General features: G+C 29.5%; 3 protein-coding genes across 3 annotated transcripts in view; 2 read left to right on the forward strand and 1 right to left on the reverse strand.

Annotated features, from left to right (window-relative positions):
- The window catches only part of LOC134190026 (threonine synthase-like 2), a 1,782-nt gene extending 1,069 nt beyond the window's left edge, over positions 1 to 713 (forward strand). The window contains exon 2 of the mRNA XM_062658437.1: positions 1 to 713. This exon is cut by the window's left edge and continues 576 nt beyond it. Coding sequence (XP_062514421.1) covers positions 1 to 680 — 680 coding nt within the window. The 3' untranslated portion in view covers positions 681 to 713.
- A 227-nt stretch (positions 714 to 940) lies between these two features.
- On the reverse strand, positions 941 to 5,712 carry LOC134190145 (iduronate 2-sulfatase-like). The gene is made up of 4 exons (XM_062658573.1): positions 5,188 to 5,712; positions 3,391 to 3,476; positions 2,636 to 3,131; positions 941 to 1,926 (listed from the first exon to the last, which is right to left on the reverse strand). The coding sequence occupies exons 1-4, from the start codon at positions 5,558 to 5,560 to the stop codon at positions 1,319 to 1,321; spliced, it is 1,563 nt and encodes a 520-aa protein (XP_062514557.1). The 5' UTR covers positions 5,561 to 5,712; the 3' UTR covers positions 941 to 1,318.
- Positions 5,713 to 10,792: 5,080 nt separating this feature from the next.
- The window catches only part of LOC134190144 (regulatory factor X-associated protein-like), a 3,459-nt gene continuing 1,751 nt past the window's right edge, over positions 10,793 to 12,500 (forward strand). The window contains exon 1 of the mRNA XM_062658572.1: positions 10,793 to 10,982. Within this exon, the coding sequence (XP_062514556.1) occupies positions 10,812 to 10,982 (171 nt within the window). The 5' untranslated portion in view covers positions 10,793 to 10,811. The remainder of the gene's footprint in view (positions 10,983 to 12,500) is intronic.

A 12,500-nucleotide genomic window follows, 5' to 3' on the forward strand; every position in this document is an offset into this window, starting at 1 on the left:
TAGCTCAAAAAATGGGTCTACCAGTCAAGTTCATAATTGGAGTCAATCATAACGATGTCGTTCATAAGTGTATCATGTCAGGGTGTCTTGATCAACCCGATGATGTGATGCAGTCGTATGCTAGTGCTATGGATGTGCAGGTACCGTACAACATCGAGCGTGTCATCTCGTTCATCACTGATGACACGGACGTCGTCGCTCAGCAGTTTACGTCGTGGGATGCAACGGGTACGATGGCTCTTACGGCCGCACAACAGAGAGAGATGAGGAAACTGATGTGGAGCACGTCGGTCACTCAAGAGGAAATTATTGAGACAATGCAAGAGATGATGTCTCAACACAACTATTGTGTCTGCCCGCACACGGCTGTTGGTGTGTTCGCTGCCAACAAATTCCGTCACACATCAGATCCACAACGACAGCTTGTCTGCAACGATGCTCACCTGTCCAGCACTCCTATTGTGTGCTACGCAACTTCCACGTTAACAAAATTTAAGGAAGTTGCCGATGAAGCTGGAATTGCTGCTCCAGGTTTGCCATCTGTGGAAGCATTGTATGAGCTACCTGAAAAGGGTGAAGTGCTACAAGGAGATAGACGTAACTGGGAGGTGATCATTAGGAGGAGAATCAAAGAGATATCTGATAAGAAGTCACTGAAGATTAACTTGGATGATGTCTGACTGCATTTACTCGGTAGATATGGACACACACAGTGACACACACACACACACACACACACACACACACACACACACACACACACACACACACACACACACACACACACACACTACAATACAAGTTTTTGAATCATAATACAGTTGTGTGTTATGTGCATGTCTTGATCTGTTGGCTAGGTACAGCACAGACCTTGGAGACTTGCAGCTAGTAGACAAATAGGCAGACAGACAGACAGACAGACAAATGGATGCACAGATGGACAGACAGACAGATGGACGCACAGACGGAAAGACAGACAGACAGACAAATGAATGCACAGATGGAAGACAGACAGACAAACAAACAGACAACATGATTAACATGCTGACAGACAGACAGACAAGTAGACAAACAGATAGACAGACACAGAGAAAGACAGACAGACAGATTAGATACATGGCTCATTATGTCAATTATTCTGTTATCAAAAACTTCAAATAGTGTAAAACAGCTGCTACTTCTCTATGCTAGACCTACAAAGTGTATCACCAATCTACAACACAAACTCCAAGTGAACAATCTCAAGTTCACACATAACTCTAGTCTGACCGTCCACCAGACAACGATCCCTTCTTGCCTGTGACGTACAGCCAATGTCCTAACTTGCAGCACGTTTGCCTGGTAACGCTGCACGCCAACCTTCCTTCAACATGTCAGTCAATCGACTAACAATGTCCGCATATTTCTCATCACCTGCCAAGTTCACGTTCTCCTCGTTGTCGTCCTCGTGGCTGTACAACTCGCGCGCATGGACATCACTCCAGTCAGCTGTAAAGTCGGTGTGATTGAAGCCAATCCACTCAGTGTATCGATACTGTTTGACGCGTATGGAATATCCCATAATCGTTATGTTTGCCAACATGGGCGAGTCTGTGTCTTCCGATGGTTTGTCTCCTGGTCGAGGATATTGACTGAACACGGCGGACTTCCATGGCAAGGAGGGATTGTAAAGAAGAGGAGAGAAGCTGTGGCCTTCTGTGCACACTCTGATGTTTGTTGAGTTGGCTGGACATGTAGGTGGGATGGCTAGTCCGCAGACGTCTGAGAGTGTTGGCATTAGATCGACTAGTTCGACTAGTTTGTCTGATCTGGACGGTACGAATGTGTCGTTGATGGAAGGAGGTATGTGGAACAATAGAGGTGTGCGAGTGGCGGTTTCAAAGTTACTGAATTTTGCCCATTCCTGGTGTTCACCAAGCTGCCAACCTATGAGGATCAACACGCTTGTACATATGTGATACAAGCAGCATGCTGATGTAGATCGACTACTACAAACCAGAGAACAAACAAACACACACACACACACGTACGTACGCACATACAGACACACCACACACACACACACACACACACACGTACGTACGCACACACAGACACACCACACACACACACACAGACACACACAGACACACACACACACACACACACACACACACACACACATGCACACGTATGTACGCACGCGCACACACACACACACACACACACACACACACACACACACACACACACACGTACACAAACACACACACATACGTACGCACACACAGACACACAGGCACACACACACACACACACAAATACACGTATGTACGTGCACACACACACACACACACACACACGTATGTATGCACGCACACACACACACACACACACACACACACACACACACACGTACACAAACACACACACACACACGTACGTACATACGTATGCACACACAGACACACACACACACACACACACACACACACACACACACACACACACACACACACACACCACACACACACACACACACACACACACACACACACACACACACACACACACACACACACACATACACACACACCAACACCAATCTGTTCCTGTCATAATTTACTGTCACCCACATCATATCCTATCAACTCACCGTGATCTCCAAAAAACACGATCACCGTATTGTTATCCAATCCATTCTCTCTCAACGAGTTCAACACTCGACCAAATTGATCATCCATGTACGTCGTCGCTGCATAATAATGCTGAATAATTCTTCGACTAAAATCGTCGGGCATTGGCCCATAAGGAAAACTAACATTCAGAGCAATAACGTCTTCTCTCTTTCGAACATCTGACCACGGCTCCCATGCAACTGTTGGTAATCCGGGAGGATAATGTCGATTAAGTGGCAAGTCAATATTTTCTAATTGATAATAATCGAGATACTCTTTTGGAAATTTAAACGGAATGTGTGGTTTGTGGTAGCCAATGGCGAAGAAGAATGGCTGGGTGGGTAGATGGTTGTTGAGCAGTTGTATTGCTTGGTCTGTGATTTGGATGTCTGGGAGTGTAGCATCGGGTTGTTTGGATACATCAACTGGACAGAGAAGGTTTCGATGTAATGATCCATCAGGATTGGAACAAACCTATGTATATGTCAGTTGGTCTGAGTGATGAACAAAAGGGGAACTGGCAACAAAGAGAAGAGGCTGACAACCCATTGAAGAGAAGTACAGCAAAACAAGCAGATAAACAAATATCTTATATGAAAGACAGACAGACACACAGACAGACAAACAAGCAGACAGACAAACAGACACACAAACAGACACACAGACAGATACAGACAGACAGACAGACTGACAAAAAGACAAAACAAGCAGACAGACAGAGACTAACACTTGCCTTTGCTGTCGTGAACTTCTGAGTTGGGGCATGATATGGTGGAATGGACCAACTATAGGGTGAGTCATCATTGTTACCGGATACACCTGATAGAAACAATAATAATTCACTACAATCTCATACGCAGTGTAAATACAACCGACTTAAAGTTCATCTCAAATAGAAGCCCATGAGCTTCAATAGGCTCACACTAGACAGAGAGACAGACAAACAGACAGACAAAAAGACAAACAGACAGACATATATATTTATCATATATTTGCGTTTTAACTTATCGTTTCCGGTATTAGTGTTTACCCTTTCATAGTTTGGATTCATGAAAATATATGCATTAACAGACAGACAGACAGACAGACATGTATAAGCAGAGATAGTCTCGCGCAGCCAGCCTCTCCCCATTTTATATATACATACAGATATACTGTACATACATACATACATACATACATACATACAGACAGACAAACAGACAGACAGACAGACAGACATAAGTGTTTTAGTTTGCTGTAATGTTAGCTTTCAATGAACATTAGTCTAGTTGTATTACTGTAGTTCTTTGCAGAATTGTATCATAGTTTGATGTAAGAAATAAATAACAGACAGACATACAGACAGAAAATGCTACCACTCTTAGAGATGAGGCAAGATTTCGATCTGTGCAAGGTATAGGCGCAGGTTCTTGGTTATCTGCAATACCAGCATCAAAAGGGTTCGCTCTCAGTTCATGCGAATTTCGCTTGGCGGCTCTCATGAGGCTTGGTCTTCCTTTACCATACAGTGATGACATTCAGATTTGTAACTGTGGTAAGTAAATCCATAACCGACACTAGTGGTTATCATCAGATCACTTGCAAGACAGGGGAGGACCAGTTTGGACACATAATTACATCATGTCTGTGTGGTCTGACTGTCTAAGTCATCTCAAAATCCACCATCGCAAAGAATCGAAGGACAGATACTCCACCTCTGACAGTCGTCCTGACATCTCAGTTTTTGACACAGGGGCTGGCTCTAATGTAGAGCTCGATATTGCAATGGCTCACCCCAGGAGTTCTGACATATTCCCAACTTCTGCCACCACTGATGGGGCTGCAGCCTGTAGACGTGAGGAACGGAAGAAGGCTCGTTATGCCAAAGATACATACCCTGGAGGTATGTCAGTTCAAGTAGTCCCATTGGTTATGGAGCACTTCGGTCGATGGGGAAAGCAGGCTGAAGCCTACTTTGATCAACTGTCAAAGAGATCCAGGGATGAATGTGGAAAACCGGACAGGGCAAAATTTAAAGACTACTGGAGAAAGAGAATGGCCATACAGCTTCAGAAAAACAATGCAAGAGTGTTCCTGCGGAAGACATCCAGCTTGGTACAGGCATTCCCAAGCAACATCTCTGACTTATAAGCTAGTTTTGATTGAACAGGGACAACTATGTCCCTTTACTTTACTTAATTTGCATGTTGTTAGCAGTTGGACAATGTGAACTGTACTTAGCCTTTGCTTGCTATCGTATCTAACTTCATTTATGAAAATATACTACCATTGACAGACAGACAGACAGACAGACAGACAGACAGACAGACAGCCTCTGGTATGTAGTTGCAAGTTTTATGTTGTTAATAGTGTTGGACTTTAGTTATAGTTATGTACTTTGCAGTGATGTATAATAGTTCCATGTTTGAAAATATATGTATTGACAGACAGACGGACAGACAGACAGACATACAAACAGACAGACATACAGACAGACAGACAGACACACAAACAGACAAAAAGAGAGCTAGCAAGTACCAAAACTTACTGCCATGATGAAACACTTTTCCAAAAGAGGCAGTAAAATATCCATTCTCTTTAAAATACTGCGGCAACGTTGTAAAGTTTCCCGCCGCTTCTCTCCAATATTTCCCGCGATTACTGAACAACCTCGTCGTATCCGGGCGACGACCAGTCAGGAATGACGTACGGCTCGGTCCACACACCGCCTGCTGCACAAAAGCGCGCGTAAACACCAAACTCCGATTGGCCAACGCGTCGATAGTCGGAGACATCACTCGGGAATTCCCGTACGTCCCCAGTGCGGGCCGCAGGTCATCACTGACGACAAAGAGAACGTTTGGCTTGCTGTACACTACAACGACAAGGCTAAAAGCAGTAAAATAGGAAAGAAACGCCATTCTATTGTGTATTAGAGGGAATCGCTAATTAACTTACATAAATTTACATACTTGGCACGCTCACTCGCAAATCCATTAGAACGCAATGACGGAAAAACCTTACAATCTGTTTAGTGATAACAAAATTACTGACTGTTAATGTAGGAACCAGGAAGTCGTCTAGTAAGATACGAAAGATGGAATAGGAAACGGTGATCTTAGATACAGAAATAAATATATACTAACATATAATAAATATATACTAACATATAAATATATACTAACATATAATAAATATATACTAACATATAAATATATACTAACATATAATAAATATATACTAACATATAATAAATATATACTAACATATAAATATATACTAACATATAATAAATATATACTAACATATAAATATATACTAACATATAATATATATACTAACATATAATAAATATATACTAACATATAAATATATACTAACATATAATAAATATATACTAACATATAATAAATATATACTAACATATAATAAATATATACTAACATATAAATATATACTAACATATAATAAATATATACTAACATATAATAAATATATACTAACATATAAATATATACTAACATATAATAAATATATACTAACATATAAATATATACTAACATATAATAAATATATACTAACATATAATAAATATATACTAACATATAAATATATACTAACATATAATAAATATATACTAACATATAATAAATATATACTAACATATAATAAATATATACTAACATATAAATATATACTAACATATAATAAATATATACTAACATATAAATATATACTAACATATAATAAATATATACTAACATATAATAAATATATACTAACATATAAATATATACTAACATATAATAAATATATACTAACATATAAATATATACTAACATATAATATATATACTAACATATAATAAATATATACTAACATATAAATATATACTAACATATAATAAATATATACTAACATATAATAAATATATACTAACATATAATAAATATATACTAACATATAAATATATACTAACATATAATAAATATATACTAACATATAATAAATATATACTAACATATAAATATATACTAACATATAATAAATATATACTAACATATAAATATATACTAACATATAATAAATATATACTAACATATAATAAATATATACTAACATATAAATATATACTAACATATAATAAATATATACTAACATATAAATATATACTAACATATAATAAATATATACTAACATATAATAAATATATACTAACATATAAATATATACTAACATATAATAAATATATACTAACATATAAATATATACTAACATATAATAAATATATACTAACATATAATAAATATATACTAACATATAAATATATACTAACATATAATAAATATATACTAACATATAAATATATACTAACATATAATATATATACTAACATATAATAAATATATACTAACATATAAATATATACTAACATATAATAAATATATACTAACATATAATAAATATATACTAACATATAATAAATATATACTAACATATAAATATATACTAACATATAATAAATATATACTAACATATAATAAATATATACTAACATATAAATATATACTAACATATAATAAATATATACTAACATATAAATATATACTAACATATAATAAATATATACTAACATATAATAAATATATACTAACATATAAATATATACTAACATATAATAAATATATACTAACATATAATAAATATATACTAACATATAATAAATATATACTAACATATAAATATATACTAACATATAATAAATATATACTAACATATAAATATATACTAACATATAATAAATATATACTAACATATAATAAATATATACTAACATATAAATATATACTAACATATAATAAATATATACTAACATATAAATATATACTAACATATAATATATATACTAACATATAATAAATATATACTAACATATAAATATATACTAACATATAATAAATATATACTAACATATAATAAATATATACTAACATATAATAAATATATACTAACATATAAATATATACTAACATATAATAAATATATACTAACATATAATAAATATATACTAACATATAAATATATACTAACATATAATAAATATATACTAACATATAAATATATACTAACATATAATAAATATATACTAACATATAATAAATATATACTAACATATAAATATATACTAACATATAATAAATATATACTAACATATAAATATATACTAACATATAATAAATATATACTAACATATAATAAATATATACTAACATATAAATATATACTAACATATAATAAATATATACTAACATATAAATATATACTAACATATAATAAATATATACTAACATATAAATATATACTAACATATAATAAATATATACTAACATATAATAAATATATACTAACATATAAATATATACTAACATATAATAAATATATACTAACATATAAATATATACTAACATATAATATATATACTAACATATAATAAATATATACTAACATATAAATATATACTAACATATAATAAATATATACTAACATATAATAAATATATACTAACATATAATAAATATATACTAACATATAAATATATACTAACATATAATAAATATATACTAACATATAATAAATATATACTAACATATAAATATATACTAACATATAATAAATATATACTAACATATAAATATATACTAACATATAATAAATATATACTAACATATAATAAATATATACTAACATATAAATATATACTAACATATAAATATATACTAACATATAAATATATACTAACATATAATAAATATATACTAACATATAAATATATACTAACATATAATAAATATATACTAACATATAATAAATATATACTAACATATAAATATATACTAACATATAATAAATATATACTAACATATAATAAATATATACTAACATATAAATATATACTAACATATAATAAATATATACTAACATATAAATATATACTAACATATAATAAATATATACTAACATATAATAAATATATACTAACATATAAATATATACTAACATATAAATATATACTAACATATAATAAATATATACTAACATATAAATATATACTAACATATAATAAATATATACTAACATATAATAAATATATACTAACATATAAATAAATATATACTAACATATAATAAATATATACTAACATATAATAAATATATACTAACATATAATAAATATATACTAACATATAATAAATATATACTAACATATAAATATATACTAACATATAATAAATATATACTAACATATAATAAATATATACTAACATATAATAAATATATACTAACATATAATAAATATATACTAACATATAAATATATACTAACATATAAATATATACTAACATATAATAAATATATACTAACATATAATAAATATATACTAACATATAAATATATACTAACATATAAATATATACTAACATATAATAAATATATACTAACATATAAATATATACTAACATATAATAAATATATACTAACATATAAATATATACTAACATATAATAAATATATACTAACATATAATAAATATATACTAACATATAAATATATACTAACATATAAATATATACTAACATATAAATATATACTAACATATAATAAATATATACTAACATATAAATATATACTAACATATAATAAATATATACTAACATATAATAAATATATACTAACATATAAATATATACTAACATATAATAAATATATACTAACATATAATAAATATATACTAACATATAAATATATACTAACATATAATAAATATATACTAACATATAAATATATACTAACATATAATAAATATATACTAACATATAATAAATATATACTAACATATAAATATATACTAACATATAAATATATACTAACATATAATAAATATATACTAACATATAAATATATACTAACATATAATAAATATATACTAACATATAATAAATATATACTAACATATAAATAAATATATACTAACATATAATAAATATATACTAACATATAATAAATATATACTAACATATAATAAATATATACTAACATATAATAAATATATACTAACATATAAATATATACTAACATATAATAAATATATACTAACATATAATAAATATATACTAACATATAATAAATATATACTAACATATAATAAATATATACTAACATATAAATATATACTAACATATAAATATATACTAACATATAATAAATATATACTAACATATAATAAATATATACTAACATATAAATATATACTAACATATAAATATATACTAACATATAATAAATATATACTAACATATAAATATATACTAACATATAATAAATATATACTAACATATAAATATATACTAACATATAAATATATACTAACATATAATAAATATATACTAACATATAAATATATACTAACATATAATAAATATATACTAACATATAAATAAATATATACTAACATATAATAAATATATACTAACATATAATAAATATATACTAACATATAATAAATATATACTAACATATAAATAAATATATACTAACATATAATAAATATATACTAACATATAATAAATATATACTAACATATAATAAATATATACTAACATATAAATATATACTAACATATAATAAATATATACTAACATATAATAAATATATACTAACATATAATAAATATATACTAACATATAATAAATATATACTAACATATAAATATATACTAACATATAAATATATACTAACATATAATAAATATATACTAACATATAATAAATATATACTAACATATAAATATATACTAACATATAAATATATACTAACATATAATAAATATATACTAACATATAAATATATACTAACATATAATAAATACTAACATATAATAAATATATACTAACATATAAATATATACTAACATATAATAAATATATACTAACATATAAATAAATATATAAATACTAATTAATATACACATAAGTAAATATCTACTCTATATGATATTAGCTAAATATGTATACATCAACATCCTGAAGTTTACTATTTATTGATAGCTACTGTAGTTATAAATATCTACTATAACACTTTATTAGACATCCGGGAGTTTGCCCATTCATTCCTCATGGATCCTTCAAGCATTGACTTTCCCGTTGATCATCAACAGTCCGTCATGCGTCTCTGTACAGAAAGTGGTTGCACCGATGCAGCGATAGGAAAGGGTCGGTATTGTAAGAAACACCGGAACAAGCAATACAAACAGAGATATAGAAGAAAGAAGAAACGAGAAGCGGCGGTAGAGTCTGGTCTTTTTGTCTGTTCGTTTTATATTTTATTCAATCTGTCTGTGTCTGTTTTTTGTCTGTCTGTCTGTCTGTCTGTCTGTCTGTCTGTCTGTCTGTCTGTCCAATACATATATTTTCAACATTGAAATCTACATTCAACACAACTAAGCAACTCTACTGTCCCAATTGCACAAAATCTCTCCAAACTAAAACTCTACAGAAACCAGCCATATATAGGGCTGTACAGTAAAGCACATTAATTATTGTGTATATTGTTCGTTCTCTTCACTTTCCTTGTATGTTCCAGTAAGCGGGATGTCTTCCTGGAAATCACTCTAGCGTTACATTGTCTGTCTATCTGTCTGTTTGTCTGTGTTTGTCTGTCTGTCGATTCATTGGTTAGTCTGTATGTCTGTCTTTCAGTCTGTTTGTTTGTCTGTCTGTCTGTCAAGTTCATTGTCTGTCAATACATATATTTATATTAGCACTAATTTGTTCTGTCTGTCTGTCTGTCTGATTGCCTGTTTCTGTATTGGAGAAAAAGATTTTCTACAATTCTGCAAAGATGCAATGCCAAAGTTATCCTTAGAAAACTTTCAAAACTGTCACCTAATCATGGTGATTTAGATAGATTATTTGATTTTGACATTCAAAGTCAAGTCCATTAGTTAATGACTTTGTTGTTTACAAGGACTGATTTGTATTTAAAAAATCCTAGCATATGTACAAGTACAATCTGTATGAGAATAAATTAGCTGTCTGTCTGTCTGTCTGTCTGTCTGTCTGTCCAATACATATATTTTCAACATTGAAATCTACAATCAACAAAACTAAGCAACTCTACTGTCCCAATTGCACAAAATCTCTGCCAAACTAAAACTCTACAGAAACCAGCCCTATATAGGGCTGTACAGTAAAGCACATTAATAATTGTGTATATTGTTTATTCTCTTCACTTTCCTTGTATGTTCCAGTAAGCGGGATGTCTTCCTGGAAATCACTCTAGTGTTACATTGTTGTAACTGAACTGATAAACGTTGTCTCCAATATGTTGTAAAATTGGATGCATTCTGATGACCGTTCTCATCATAAGACACGAGAGAAAGAGTCTTTCTGTCTACTCATTAGCAATAGTCTCGGACTACAAGTAGAACATTTCATTTTAACAATAACTGTTTGTAGTAGTGAAGATTGTTGACAATAAACTTGATTCTGTCTGTCTGCCTGTCTGTCTGTCTGTCAGTCAATGGTAGTATATTTTCATAAATGAAGTTAGATACAATAGCAAGCAAAGGCTAAGTACAGTTTACATTGTCCAGTCTGTCTGTCTGTCTGTCTGTCTGTCTGTCTGTCGTTTGTCAGTCAATTTATTGTTAATTAAATGGTTGGTTTGTCTATTTGTCCACCCACCCGTTCCTTTGTCTGTTCACTTCTCTTTCTCTGCCTAGTCATTTTTGGTTTGCCTGTTTGCCTGTCTATTGTCAGTCCATCTGTATGTTTGTTTATCTCTCTTATATATATATATATAT

Source organism: Corticium candelabrum, chromosome 14 (assembly GCF_963422355.1).
Source record: "Corticium candelabrum chromosome 14, ooCorCand1.1, whole genome shotgun sequence".
Classification (NCBI taxonomy): Eukaryota; Metazoa; Porifera; class Homoscleromorpha; order Homosclerophorida; family Plakinidae; genus Corticium; species Corticium candelabrum.